The sequence below is a fragment of the Mercenaria mercenaria genome, chromosome 11, assembly GCF_021730395.1.
Source record: "Mercenaria mercenaria strain notata chromosome 11, MADL_Memer_1, whole genome shotgun sequence".
NCBI lineage: Eukaryota > Metazoa > Mollusca > Bivalvia > Venerida > Veneridae > Mercenaria > Mercenaria mercenaria.
Window position 1 is genome coordinate 61,843,343 of NC_069371.1, and position 15,740 is coordinate 61,859,082.

A 15,740-nucleotide genomic window follows, 5' to 3' on the forward strand; every position below is an offset into this window, starting at 1 on the left:
TGCATGTAATCTACATGGCATTATATATTTTGAACCATGTTTCACGAAGACATCAAACTTATCAAAGTGTACATTTTGGTCATACTTTGTAAATACTTGTTGTCATAGCAACCAGAAAAAAACGAAGAAAAAATGCACAGTTCTCTTTTTTGTGTTAGTACAAATTTTGTGTAAAAGATAAATACAGTAACTTATACAATTTATTCAAGATCTTATTAATTTTCATTATCAGTGTTATAGACATATATATTTTTTTGTTTGTGTAGAACAAATATATTGAATAAGAAAAAAACCTTTGCAACAGCGTTCTTTTACAATTAAGCTGAAACATTTCGCAGAGGTACATCATTGAAATTAGAATGTGACTTGCTGTTTTTTACTTTAAGCCGAGAACAGTCATAGAACACTATTTTGGTTATAAATGATCCCTTTTGAGTCAATTCGCCGTAAAATCAAACACAAACACAAACTTAAATACAAATAGAACATAAGACTCTAATTGCTTCATTTAAGCAAAACATATTATACAAAAAACTAGGTTTATAGATATACCAATATCTGTGTTTTCAAAGAATGACAACTCAAGCTAGTATATGTACATTGAATCTATTAGTCTACATCTTTTGCACTCACTTTGCCACTTGTATGAATCGGTGTTGTAATACATGACATGTAGTAAGTCTGGAATACTCAATTAAACACTACTATCTATATTCGTATGTAACGTCAGGTTAGCAAAACACTATTCATTTAAACCCCTATCTAAATACTTGAAGTTACATTAAACCTCTTTAAAGATATCTAATGCGCGTCTTTCACATAAATAGTTGATGGTAAATATTGCAGATATAAACTTAAAATGTTGAAAAGTTCTCATGAAAGGAATTTAATTAAATGTCACGTATAACAGTCACTTGATAAAAACTTTCTGTTTTAGTGGTAGTACACGTTTATACTGTGCTTAGCTATAAATGTATTAGGTGTGTTTTATTGTTAATCCAACACAGAGTACTGCTCATACACAGTGCAAACATGTTAATTTTATGTTTACATAAATACTTTGAAGTAATGGTTCCTGAATTAGAGTCTAGTATATCTCTTAATTTATCTTATGCGCATTAAATGTTTTGCACCTCTCTGCGCACAATAATTCATACAATTTGTACCGGGAAATATATAATTAAAGAGAGACTCATATCATGTGAGAGTATCATTTTAACCTCTGTTGAAATCATTTATGGGTTTGTATGTTGAAATCTATGTGGAACGCCAAGTCAGCAATTCATTCATTTCAACATCTCTGTAATTCAATTTATGTTCGGTAGGATCAAACAAACGTTCACTTCTAATAATTTTCACGCGTATCATTCTGCAAATGAATTAATGCATGCTTTTATTCATACCATTTGTACACAACTTAAAAACAATTAGACAGAGCTTAAAATCATTTGAATAGTGTAATAATTGTTATCCAGAAAGGTTAAATCTATTGATTCCTGGTTGAAACTATTAATAAATAGGTACAAAACGGTGGCAATTTATACCAGCATCTAATTCAAGTTAAAATTACTGATCATTAAATGAATGACATTGCTCTATAAATGAAGTGACGAACGCGTAATCAGAATCAAAGCTCTCTAAAATGTATTTTGTGCACGCATTAATAAATTTCAGAAAAGTTCAATTCAAGATGAATTACGTTGAACAAAGCTTAAAGACGCATCACAAAATAATTGTATTCTTTTGTATTTTCATGATGGTAATTATATATGCTTTGAGAAATAACAAGTATCTAGTTACAAGTTGACAGGGACATATATACGGACAAGAATGTGTTAAATGTCTAAATATATTATTAAATTATGTAGTGGTATGCACAGTAGTTTGTGTATTAAGGTGAGTTTAAACCACACTTTATTTCTACAATGTCAGATAGTAATTAATACATGTTTATAAAACTATACTGAAAAGAGAATGGCTGAATAAGTTTGCAAATGAAGTTCTGAAAACACATCAATTCAGGGAGGGCCTAAATTTTCCACCTGTCATCTTGTAGAATTTAGCTGTATTATACCGGTATTATCAAAATGATTTGCATGAAATTCATGTGGTAGAAAAAGTAGGCACTAGGTCATGGTGGGCCTTTAATTTAATTATTGCTCTCTCTCTCTCTCTCTCTCTCTCTCTCTCTCTCTCTCTCTCTCTCTTTCCTTTCTCTCTCAATATTTAGAGATTAAGAGAGAGACCACTTCCTTAGAGATATATATTTTAAAAGCGAAAGAGGAAGTATAAACATAACGGTTAAAGTTTAACAAAATGGCGACCAGTTTAGACAGGCTTTCTGATGAAACGTTTGGTTTTCTCTGTTCGCCTTGTAAACGTAAGCATATAAACAAAGAAGCCGACAAATACTGTGTTGACTGTTCGGATTATTACTGTTCGATATGTGTCAAGTTTCATGAGGATATTCCCGCCCTATCTGGACATACGATTCTAGACAAGAGACAATTTCAACATGGGACCAGCCAGGCATTGCCAGTGGTACCAACCGAGCGATGTGACAAACATAATCATAAACCTGTGGATATGTACTGTAAAAACCATGATGATGTCGGCTGCTCTACATGTATGGCTGTTGAACACGGGTAAGTGCATAAGTTTATGTAGAAGTTATAATCATTTTCAATATAATAAAAATCAATATTGCGAAGTATGTCGGTCATGTTAAAACGTGTATAGACAGAGATATAGGCCTACTGATAACGTATCTGTACTTTAGAGGTATATCTTATCACCATTCAACTGTTCAATAAAAATTTAGATCTTTCAATAACTTTAAGCGGTTTATTAGCCTTGTAAAAAAGTTTTTGAGGCTATGAGATCGGCAATCGTAGATCATCGTTCAGTTTCAAAATGGTTTATGTCGTAGATCGGCGTTCATTGTACATCTGACAAGGTCTGAAATCGTATATCGACATACAAAGTAGACACGGGACTGCAGTCGTAGATCTAAATTCAATGTACACTCGCGTCTGCGGTCATATATCGACATTCAGTGAAAATTCGGGTCTGCAATCACATATCAACATTCAGTAAAATCTAGGTCGTAGATTAACATTTAAAAAAAAAGCCACAGTCGTAGATCAAAATTCATTTTTAAAATTGTTCCACTCATAGATCGATTTTCAATGTAGACTCAGATGTGCAATTGCAAATCAACATTCAAAAAGGTATATAGATCACTGATCGACATACAAAAAAGGCCAGAATGTAAGATCGACATTTGAAAAAGTGTTCAACGACGTTTGAAAAGTCTAGGACATGAATCAAAATTCAAAATAGTAGATCGACATTCGAAAAGATACATGTTGTACATTAACATTCAATGTCAAGGTCGAGGTCGTAGACAAACATTTAAAAAACTCTAGCTCGTAGATCAACATTTGAAAAGTCTAGGACGTAGACCGACATTCAAAAGTCCAAGTCGTAGATCTACATTTGAAAAACCCAAGTTTGACATAGGAAAATGTCCAGGTCGGACTGACCAACATTAAAAGATGTCTAGATCATGGATCAATATTATATAAATATCATATGGCAGCCTGTTTGACATTGATATTGTCAACCCGAGGGCAGAATGCCACCCGAGGCGAAAGCTGAGTGGTGACATTCTGTTTCGAGGGTTGACAATATCAATGTCACACACACACACTGCCATATGAAATATATTTTATTATACCGAACAAAATTTAGTACAAAAAAAAAGTTTTAAAATGTTTTTAATTCATTTAATTCTAGCGCGGTAATCTCCTGTGTACACATTGAATAGTGACGTCACCACTATAATGTACAAGGGAGACAATCATTTGGCTAAAAAATTGAAGCAGTTAATTGCCCTTATATGACATTTAAAATATCAGCGCGGTCACATGACCTGACAGTCACTTTCGTTTGGTCACGTGTCAAAAAGGTTGAAAAAGTTTTTGATAGTCAAAATATCTCTTTCTCAGGTAATGGGATTTTATCATTGTAGACAAAAGAGAGGTATAATAATTGAAATTGTACAGGTCGTAAATAAATATTCGAAAAAGTCCAATTCGTAGATCGGCATTGAGTACCGGTAGTAGATATTAACATTTACAAATGTGAAGGTCGTAGATCGACATTTAAATATTAAAGTCGTAGATCGATATTCGAAGATGTCCAGGTCGTAGATCAATATTTGAAAAAGTTCAGGTTGTAGATCAATATTCAAACAAGTCTAGGTCGTAGGTCGACATTTGGATATATCATAATGATTTGAAATAGTTTCTGTTCTAAAGTTTGTTTGACTTTATAGTTTGATTGTATATTCAATTATAAAATATATCTACTTAGAATATGTCATTTGGAAATAAATCAATCCATAAAGATATATTTCTAGCATAATGTTTCATATCTTGTAAAATCATTAACTCCCTTTTAAATATCACATTTTGAAAAAGTTCAAACATAGATGATTTCTGATGTTAGAACGGTTATAAACAAAACTGCCCCAGTCAAGCAATAAACTGCCCATTGAGCAAAGAGCTGATAACGGTGTACTCGGTACAGTTATTTAAGAAATAATATATCTCCCCGGTGATTTGTCGCTGAATAAATCACTGTTTGGAGTTCAGATGCGAAGGAATTATATCACGAGGGCGCAGCCCGAGTGATATAATACTACGCATCTGAACGACAAACAGTGATTTATTCAAGAGCAAATCACTAAATGAGATATATTATTTCGATTCTAACACGTTACCAAAAGTTAAAGTACATCCTTGTTGGCATTCATTAAATACTTGCCCATTTTCAATCGGTTTCTTTTCCAGCGCGCCGCTACGCCGTTTCACGCTATGACGTAATAGTTGTAACGTCAGAACAGTGAATTGTTTAACAGATAATTAAGGCCTTCGCGTGGTTTATCGTCTGATTTATCACGGTTCAGAGTTCAGATGCGTAGGAATTGAACCACGAGGGCGTTAGCCCGAGTGGTTAAATACTGAAGCATCTGAACGATGAACCGTGGTAAATTAGACGATAAATCACAAGAAGGCCTTGATTGTTTTCATTCTGACATGCTCATTGATATATTTAAATAAATATTATGCTAGACTTCATTTACGCGAGGAGTAATGTATCAGACGTCATGCGGCAATTAGACGTCATAATTGACGTCATAATGCTCTCGCGCGTCAACCGTTGTTTATTGCAGAATATATAGAGCTTGATTTTCTTCTTTGTTTAACTGGAAATCAAATCGAGCCATGTTAGAATGTTTAATAATTCACTGTTTCCAGCCTTCTTAGTTTAATAGGAAAATGAATCGGGTCGTGTTAGAATATGTGATTTCTTCTCGTATTCGTCTAAAATTTAGATTTCTTAATTTCCATTTTACCCTGTCTCTGCTGAATATGCAAATATTGTAATGAAACTGTGCATATCGTATATCACCTTCGGTCAAACAATCCCGCGGGCTTCTGCAGACGTTAATACACAAAAAACGTGTATTATCCCTACATTTTGAATAAATAAACTGTTCATAAGTATGAAATTGCTTACAAAGTAGGATTTGTCAATGTTCGTCGTTCTCAGTTTAAATGTTCATTATTATATGAGTACCTATAAATAGTAACAAATTTGTGCTGAAAATTCTCCCGTTATCGCATTGCGTCATGCATTATCACATTATCATAATGGCCCTGGCGTTAGCGCGGGGAATTAACGTCCGTAAACAGAAATGACGTCATGGCGTTTCGTGGAGGTAAAACGGCGAATATTTCCGTTTTATTTTATCATCTTGAGCGTAACATCGTGTATTCTTCGTGAAATACTGTATTTTTATCCCTGAATGATGCAATAAGCAAGAAAGTACAACTTCCCAGGTATTTGATTTTCCGCAGTAAATAGACCCTTATACAAATAATATAGAAACTGAAAAGCTGAAATTTATTGTGCTAGAAGATGCAAGTAGGCCTATCCATAAAAATGACACAAAAACAATTCTTACTATGTTATAGGTAAACTTGTAATAAACAGGTAAATACATGGGAGAGCGGTGCCTTTGAGTGATAATGGCCCTGGAAGAAGCGGGCTATTATCACCTTGCCAGGGCCATTATCACTCAAAGGCACCGCTCTCCCATTTATTAACCTATACTTAATATGGACCAAGTCCCATAATCTAAACCAATAACCTTACATGGAATGGTAAATACTTACACTTGAACAACAGTATGATTGCTGATTGTGTCTATAAGAATTTCAGCCTATGACCTGGATAGTTTTGAACGCAGACTTGAATCAAAATTCAAATTCTGAACTAAAAAAAAACCTAACCACGACATAGACTTTCCCGAATATTGATCTACGAGCTGAACAATTTTTAATGTCTATTTTTGATCTGCACCTTTTCGAATGTTGATCTCCCGGGTCTACGTTGAATGTTAACCTAAAATCTGAACAATTCCGAATATTGATCTACGACCTGGCCTTTTTCGAATGTTGATACTAGTATATGACCTAAGCATTTTTAAAATGTTGATCTACGACTTTAACTTTTTTAGTATTGATATACAACTTAAACTGTTTCACTCAGGGAAAACTACGTTCCAACGTAAGTCAAGTCTGAACGATAACATGTGACAACATCTCAACGACGATTGTTATGATGTCGCTCCGTACGATCTTGTTGATTCATTTATTATGTGCAATAATATAAGTATTAAAAGTAGTCAAAACTAGAAAAAAAAACCTTTTTAAAACAAGTCACTTAATTTTAACCAACGTTTCGTCTACATTAGCCTTCTTCAGGGTTCAAAATAAACATCTATATCAATAAAGCATTGATTCTACTTTTTCATAACTGAAAAGGTGAGTTTAATGTGTGAAAGGTATTACAGCAGATAAAACGAATTAGTTACAAATAAACTTATGTAAGCTAAATAAATGTTGCAAGACCGCAACGATAACAGAAAATATGTGACAACGTCTCACATAGGAGTGTTGCAAAGTCTCAACATCATAATCATCATTTTAAATTGTAGAAAATTCGTAAAACTATGTACATTTTATTTTCTCTTTACGTCGAGACCATTTCTTGGACACTTTCATAAATGACTGGATGATGTCTGATCAAGGTACAACAATACAACAATTTAGGTCGCAGGGGAGCAGTTTCGAATTATGGCCCCGTCGATTTTTAAAACATTTATGGTAGCTTTGTTCAAAGTGTATTAATATTAATGTTTTAATTATTGAAAGCTTATTCTACAAAAATTCAATGTGTACTTACATATATAAATAGCAGATGCGAATATTTGGCTACACCTAGATCCATAAATTTTGTGAGTCATTATTTCTGGAGGCAGATTTAAACGAATCTAGTGTTTTTGCAGCAAAACGGACAGTAACTGTCTTTGGCCTGCTTTTTCTCCTAAAACTTGGTGGCTGACAAACACTTTGTTTAGCATGGCTTTACAACTTAAGGGTTGATTTATATGAAAACCCGGTGTAATTGTAGGACAGTTTACAAACGATTGTATATGGCATGTGTTGGGAGTACGGAAAATATGCTCAAATTTTCTTGATTTTAAAAGTGGATAAGGGTAGACTTTAATGTCTACTCCTTTTAAAGTTGACCACATGGGTCAGAATTAATGGTTTCATTTTGAAGCCTACCTTAGTGCAATATCACAATGTAAAGCAGAAGTACTGCTCTTTTTGTACTAGTAAACTATAAAGGAAAACATTGCGAATTGTGGATTTGCTTCTTGCCGAAAAACGCTCCCCTGTCACCTTAAATCTGTATGACAAACGTATTTGTCGTTCACAAGCTAAGCTATCATTTTACATTATAGTCTTACGCAGGCTGGAATAAAAGTCTTTAAAATGGATGCATACAATCATATAATTATACAATTTCAGCATGAATTAAAACGTTTAGTTAATGCTCTGCAATAGAAACAAGTATCTTCAGGTGTTCCCTGAAGAAATACTTTCATTTATTTTAAATACCAAGGAATATTGTAAGCGTTGTCGGTGACTCCTACACAACAGTGTTGTTCAACTGAAACGTTACTCATACATTCAGTTTTAAAAATAAACATGTTATGCATTTCAATGTTAACATTGTACATTAAAAGTTGGTAGAGAACCTGAAAGTTTAAGGTTTTTAATACTATACTGTATTTCTTTCTCCCTCGTCCTTTTCTTAAACACTTGCATTTACTGAAAATTTCATTATTTTGCGTTGGTTTTATCTCCCATTGCCCCTTTTAAATTCATGGAACTTGTGCATTTACTAAGATTCGTCATACTTCTGCAGCTTAATGCATCACCTTTTTACTTTTCTTTTTCAAACTCAATTCATGAAAGTTGTGCAGTAACTCGAATCTCTTTTACATTTGCGTTTTACTGAATCACACTTTTCCTTTATTTAAATTGAAAGTCATGAACAGATAAGCATTTATTTTAATCTCAGACAAATTTGCAATTTACTGCACCCCTTTCTCTAAAAAACAAAATAAAACTTGCTTTTCAACAATCTCATTCAATTATTTTTTTCTTCCCTCCAATCTATGTTCGCAGTGATTCAAGCATTTATTCGTGATCATTTCGCTATTTTACTACATCTGTTTAATTCCCTCGCTGTTTTTAAATTCACAGTTTATTAGATCGTATGATTTTACTGAAACCCTGTATAGTTTACTTTTTACCTTACTTCTTATGAAAAGATTTTGTTTGTTGCAATAGATATCCTTTCAAAATATCTTCTTATAGAGTTGAAGACGCTTGCGGTAGTTTCGTGATTTTTTTTTTTTTGCAAAAATTATATTGTAATAGAATTTGATGAAATGTTCTGTATTACAAGATCATGTTATGATATTTTAAAAAATGAAATAAAAATACCAGGTCACCAGCACTGTTTCAGTTTTATTCGCCCTCAGATATGATGCTTATTTGAACGTTTTCAAAATTTCCATACTCCTACCATGTATTTCAGTATAGTACAATAACTAGCATAAATGCATAAATTTAAAATCTAAGAATTTTTATTACAGAAAACAATATTTCTAATGGAAACATGCTCAGAGAAATCAAAAGAAATTGATTTTGTAAAAAAAAAAAAAGAAAAAAACAATAGTTGTTCTGCAGACTCGATGGTTGTTTTTTTTTTCATATTTTTGTCGATCTTAAGTTGTTTTTTTTTTTTGCTATTTTATCGAGTTTCACATAATAGAACTAAATCAAACTCTGCACATTGTTTGATTATGTCTACCTAAACTAAAACAAAAAGAACATTTGTAGGTCGCCATATTAGATTTTGCTTACTTTAACTTACAACGACCGTATTAGACCTTCCTGGTTAGAGTGAGGAATATGATATTAGATAAATATTGAGTGTTTTTTTTTTTTGATAAAGCAGTTGCAGGAATATATTTCTAAGATTAATACTGGAATTGCATTTAATTGATCATTGCATGTCTGTAACTATTGTTTTTGAAAGCGTGAAATATATTTTTTATTGTGGAAAATAGCAAAATACTTCATTTTACTCAATTATAGACGAATGTTTTTAAAATCTAAATGTTTTGATCATTTTATGCAATTACTTTAACAATCTGAATACATGTTCATGCAAAGACACAAGTAAATGTAATCAAAGTAATTATTCTAACATGAAAATTATATCAGCTGTGTCATACTGAGCGATACCGTACCAGCCGCCATCGAGATGTTATTACACCATATCGTTGAGACATGACTTACGTTGGAACGTAGTTCTCCCGGAGTGTGTTTCGAATGTCGATCTACAAGATGGACCTTTTTTAAATGTAGATCTTCGATTTCAAACCTGGGTCTGCAGTGGATGTCGGTCTGTGTCCCGGACTTTTTCGAATGTCATTCCATGACCTGGACAATTTTCAAATGCCCATCTTCGATCTGAAGTTTATCGAATGCCGATCTACAATCTAGAGCTTTAATGACCGATATCTGCGCTTGCGGACCTGCGTCTAAATTGAATATCGGCCTACGATCCGAATAATTTTGAAAATTGAAGTCGACTTTTCGAATGTCGATCTACGACCTAAGGTTTTTAATATTGAATATTTGTTTGCAAATCCGGGTCTACATTGAATGTCGATCTACGATTGCAAACCGGTGTCTACATTCAATGCCGATCTACGCTACATTCAATACCGATCTACGATTGCAAACCTGGGTATACATTAAATGTGGATCTATTTTGCAAAGCTGCGTTTACATTATATGTTGATCTACGACTGCAAGCCTGGGTCTACATTGACTGTTTAACTACTTTTGCAGACATGTGGTCTACAAGAAATGTCATTGTAAGACCTAAACAATTTTGAAATAGGATATACGATTGTCGGTCTCATAGCCAACTTTACACAACCATATGTACATTCTGAACAACACATGGGCTAAAACAGGCCATTAGAATTAACTCGGCGGTGAAAGTCGATATTATTATATGACCATCTCTGTTTTTTTCAGATTATGTAAAGAGATCTTCTATATCCCCGAATACATCCAGAACAACACCAACAAACCTAATCTTAAAGATGTCTTGAAAGCACTAGAAGCAACAGAGGATGAAGTTACCCAGCAACTTTGCATTTTCCAACGAGAAAAAGAACGGCTTTCCAACAACAGGACAGACGTATTTGAGAAAATTGAAAAAATTGCAGAAGAAACTAAGCAGCGAATTGATAAACTTAAACAGGACTCTATGAAAAAGTCAGCAGATATGTTTCAACCCGTGGAAAATATGACTGATCAGAATATTTCTGTGTTACAGTCTATGAAATCCAGCATCTCGTCTGCTAAAAAAAAGGTTTCATCAACTGGTAACAACATATCACAAGTGTTTGTCAGCACAAAGAAAGGTCAGAATGTGGCTTCCAAAGTCAGGGAACGTGCTGATGAATGTAACACATCCTACCAGACTGTTGATATAGAGTTTGAGAAGGATCAGACGTTGTCGAAACTGCTGAATGAAATGACTGGCCTAGGCAAGGTTACACAACGTGATGTTAGGAAAATTCAACCTACACCTGATAGTAAGAAATTACAAAAGGACAGCAAAACTCTTTTTCAGATTAAAGATAAAAAGAAATATAATGTCAAGGTCCCATCAGACAGTAAAGCATGTTACATTGTTAGTGCCTGTGCTCTTGAAGATGGAACACTAGTACTTGCTGATTCCAATAACCAGAAACTAAAACGTGTAGAAAGTATCAACTACACTGTAACTGATTCCTGTTATCTATCTGCTCGCCCACGGCAAGTATGTGCTGTAAGTAACCAAGAAGTTGCTGTAAGTTGTCAGAGTGCTGGAGTTAAATTTGTTTCTCTTCAACCCAAAATGACAGTTACCAGACAGATAAAACCTGGTCATACATGCAAAGGACTAGCATATGTTGACGGACATCTGTATATTACAGACAAGGAATCAGTTTATGAATATACTACAACAGGAACAATGCTTCACCAGTTAACCAAGATCCAGTCGGGACAACCGCTTTTTGACAGTATATACAGTATAGTGGTAAGTGGTGACGGTGGTAAGATTTATGTTGCTGATAGGACTTATGGTCTTATTTCTATGGACAGAACGGGCCAGGTACTAGGGACATTCAGTGGCCCAGAAGTAAACTCTGCCGAAGATGCGTCTGTAACAGACAATGGAAGTGTACTTGTTTGTGGATATAGCTCTAAAAATATCGTACAATTCGGGCCTGACTGCGAGATGATCGGAGAGGTACTGAAATCAAATAGTAACGAGAAAAGATGTACATCTATCTGTTACAATTCATTCAATTCAAAACTGATCGTAGGTCGTCGTATCACAAATGAGATTGAAGTGTATGAGCTCATTTAAATGAAATTTTGTGAACAGTTCATACTGTACATATTACTACAAAACATTTTCTTGTAGATAATATACTAATAGTTCTTACGGATGCCTTTAAGGGTCATTTTCCCGTTTCTTCAGTCTCCCTACATTCAGGAAATCATGCTTAATGAAACTTGAAATAAATAGTAATAATATTGCATTCAGCCAGGAATAAAAGAAAGTTATTTTGCCTTTAGAAGTGCGTTCGTACGTGGCATTTTGCAAAACCCAATTTGATCAAAAAGTCCTGATTCAGTAAAAAAGATACTTAAGTTTTTAAAATATAAAGCATGTGTTACGATTTGTTGAATGTAAGAATCCGAGCACGTTCCGCCTTTTCGTCTTTCACAAAGAACTGGTGTCTTCTGCTGATACATATTCGGACATAAGCATGGACGATAAAGCGCATGTCAAACCTATTTGTACCTCGTCAATGTTTACTATGGATTTTATACACTTATTTAATGAGACCGAGGGCAAATACGCAATCCATTCAGTAGGTGTTCCATTACATGATACAGGAAATAAATTTTCATATATTTTATTCAAGATTTTACTTCCGACGAAAATAATTTACTCATGAACTATAGACCGGTTAATATCACAAGCTATGGACCGCCGATTTATATAAAAGGTCATGTAATAATTATTTCTTGCATGAATTTATCTCTAGAAATCTCAACCTTCTTGTAAGATCTATTTTAGCTCACAGATGTCATTTTTGCATTTTAAGGTTGATCTCGCAATGATTTTTGGGGCCCCGCTCCCGCATTTTTTTTTTGAAGGGCAGTCTCTTAAGAGTTGCCCTTGTCCATCCGTCTGTCCACAAGAGCATTTGTCCGAATATTTTTTGTGCATATCTCATAAAGTATTTGACCCAGAGTCATCAAATATCCCTCAGTTTTGGGTAAAAACGACGAAAACAGATCTGTTAATCCTGTGATTTTGTTTCATGTGATTCTATGTAAGATTCTAATAATCATTTTTTATCATTTGTTTTTCTTAAAATTTATTTTTTTGTACGTTGGATGTATGACAAAATTTGTAAAATGTATGCTGCTCTGTCGAAAGCTACATCTCATTAAATGGGTTTAGAGCAATACTTGGTCTAAGTCTCCACGTTCTTGGACTCTGTGTTATAATATTTTCTGGTACTTTGGGATCATGGATTATTTTCGTTCAACTGTAATAGAATTCCGTTTGAGTCGGTACCGAGGATGTGGGGTGGAGATGAGCGTGAGGGGTGTTGCACATTTCATTACCTCTCATCAACAGACTCAGTCAAACCGAGTCTGCTATTATGCTGTTTGGTTGCGTTCTATGCTTCCAAAAGATCCTTCCAAAGGTTATATTGATGATCCTTTCACAGATTTTATTGATCTGAGCTTTAAGGACAAAGTGTACAGGGGCATAAACGTCACATGATGTAAGTTCAAATGTATGATTGGTTAGTAGACTTGGAGAAAAAATACATTTTTCGTTACCGATATATTCAGAGACAGGACAGAGAATAAACATTAAGCGGAATTGACTGATTCGGATTTTGATGTGACATTTGGAATGCACTTTTAACACTAGAATCTGAAGTTCGATTACATTTTGGTAAGAAACGGTTAGGGGACGGGGATATATGAGGACTTTATAAGATTTTCTTCTAAATGCATTTTTTTATAACTTGGGACGGGATACGTTTTGGGCTCATCTTGTATGATATATGCATTATTTAAATATATGTGACGTCACATGTTAAATTATCCAATTTCGATGACAATAACAATAGATAATATAAGTGCGCGTTGTTCAGTTGGTAAAAGTCTAATTGTCGCCTAGGCTGCTAAGATTCCACATGATCTGTAAGACTGATTTAGTACAAAGCAAACAGTTTTGTTTTTATAATCTTTATTTTCTTCTCATTTTAAAACTTTTTCTTTCATAAGCTGTAAACAACAAATAACAAGTAAAATCAATAGATTTTATGCTGATTTTACTTTTATTTCTTCTCTATCCTGGGACGATGTTATTCCACTTTTTAAAAATAGTTCATTGCTTATGGGGAAGTGCTAAATATTCCTCGCCTTCTTCCTCGCCCTCACCCTCAACGGAGTCAACACCGACCTCTTCGTAGTCCTTCTCGAGGACAGCCAAATCTTCACCAGCCTCTGAGAACTCACCCTCTTCCATACCCTCTCCGGCGTACCAGTGGACGAAAGCTCTCTTGGCGTACATTAAGTCGAACTTGTGGTCTAGACGAGCCCAAGCCTCGGCGATCACAGTGGTGTTGCTCAACATGCACACGGCACGCTGGACCTTGTGTCACCACCTGGCAAAACAGTTGGTGGCTGGTAGCTGATTCCGACCTTAATACCTGTTGGACACCAGTCAACGAACTGGATGGTTCTCTTGGTCTTGATGGTGGCGATGGCGGCGTTGTCATCCTTGGGGACGACGTCACCACGGTACAACATGCAGCAAGCCATATACTTGCCGTGACGTGGGTCACATTTCATCATCTGGTTTGCTGGCTCGAAGCAGGCGTTGGTGATTTCGGCAACGGAGATAGCGTCGTTGTCGACCATGAAGGCGCAGTCGGAGTGTTCCAGGGTGGTATGGGTGGTCAAGATGGAGTTGTATGGTTCAACGACGGCAGTGGCGATCTGTGGAGCTGGGTAGATGGCGAATTCCAGCTTGGATTTCTTTCCGTAGTCGACTGAGAGACGTTCCATAAGGAGGGAGGTGAAACCAGATCCGGTACCACCACCGAAGGAGTGGAATATGAGGAATCCCTGGAGACTGGTACACTGGTCAGCCAATATACGCATTCTGTCGAGGACAAGGTCGACAATTTCCTTACGAATGGTGTAGTAACCACGGGCGTAGTTGTTGGCGACATCTTCTTTGCCAGTGATGAGCTGCTCGGGGTGGAACAACTTGCGGTAGGTGCCGGTACGGGCCTCATCTGGAAGAAGAAAAGTAAAGGTCTGTAAGAATAGATTGCTACAAGTCCACAGAACAAACATTTATCAAGTAATAAATAGCGTATGGTTTCCATCGAATATATCAATTGAAAATGCTCTTATGAAACCTACCATTGCTAGAAAATATGAATTTTAGTGATTATCTAAATACTCTTCGTCTGCATTCTGACATAATATTAGACGTGTTTGTTTTACAAAAGTATCAAATAATTACATTTTATTGAATTATATAAAAAGAAACATGTCATTACAAGAGCACAATCTCGTAAAACCTGGGCATATTCCGTCAAGACCAGCATCTGATGGCTGAAATCTGTTTGACGGAACTATTTTCGAATAGTCTCACGGACTGCGTCGATTCTTTTGATTATGTTATATAAAATTTAGTGGCTCATCTTACCGACTACGGTTAGTGCTAAGTCGACGAAGTCAGCTCTGGGCACGTGTTTGCCAGCGCCGGTCTCGCTGAAGATGGTGTTGAAAGAATCATCATCATCTCCGATGGTCTTGTCACTGGGCATCTGACCGTCAGGCTGGATACCGTGCTCAAGACAGTACAACTCCCAGCAGGCAAATTTGAGTTTGTTATTAATTTGTTTGGTTGCACCTTAATACGAAATACTGTTATATTCATAATCAATTCTACCATCGTTATTTTACCATTACACCACCTTATTATCTTACCATCACTATCCTACCATCCTACCATCGCTATCCTACAATCCTACTCTCCTACCATCGCCTTTCGTTGTTTTTCTTCCGGCGTTATAATGTTTAGTGGCATTAGAAAGACGTCAAAATTACAGATTTGAATCAATG

General features: G+C 35.2%; 1 protein-coding gene and 1 pseudogene across 1 annotated transcript; one reads left to right on the forward strand and one right to left on the reverse strand.

The window, feature by feature from the left end:
- The first annotated feature begins 2,261 nt into the window (after positions 1-2,261).
- LOC123532790 (uncharacterized) lies at positions 2,262-11,931 on the forward strand. Its single transcript, XM_053518139.1, has 2 exons — positions 2,262-2,645; positions 10,545-11,931. The coding sequence occupies exons 1-2, from the start codon at positions 2,317-2,319 to the stop codon at positions 11,929-11,931; spliced, it is 1,716 nt and encodes a 571-aa protein (XP_053374114.1). The 5' UTR covers positions 2,262-2,316.
- A 2,055-nt stretch (positions 11,932-13,986) lies between these two features.
- LOC128546794 (tubulin alpha-1A chain-like) lies at positions 13,987-15,529 on the reverse strand (annotated as a pseudogene).
- Positions 15,530-15,740: the final 211 nt, after the last annotated feature.

Bases quoted from the DNA above. Each gene is read 5' to 3' on its own strand.
- LOC123532790 (XM_053518139.1), top strand. From the start codon at position 2,317: ATGGCGACCAGTTTAGACAGGCTTTCTGATGAAACGTTTGGTTTTCTC. The intron at 2,646-10,544 runs GTAAGTGCATAA...TGTTTTTTTCAG, and splicing joins TGTATGGCTGTTGAACACGG to ATTATGTAAAGAGATCTTCT.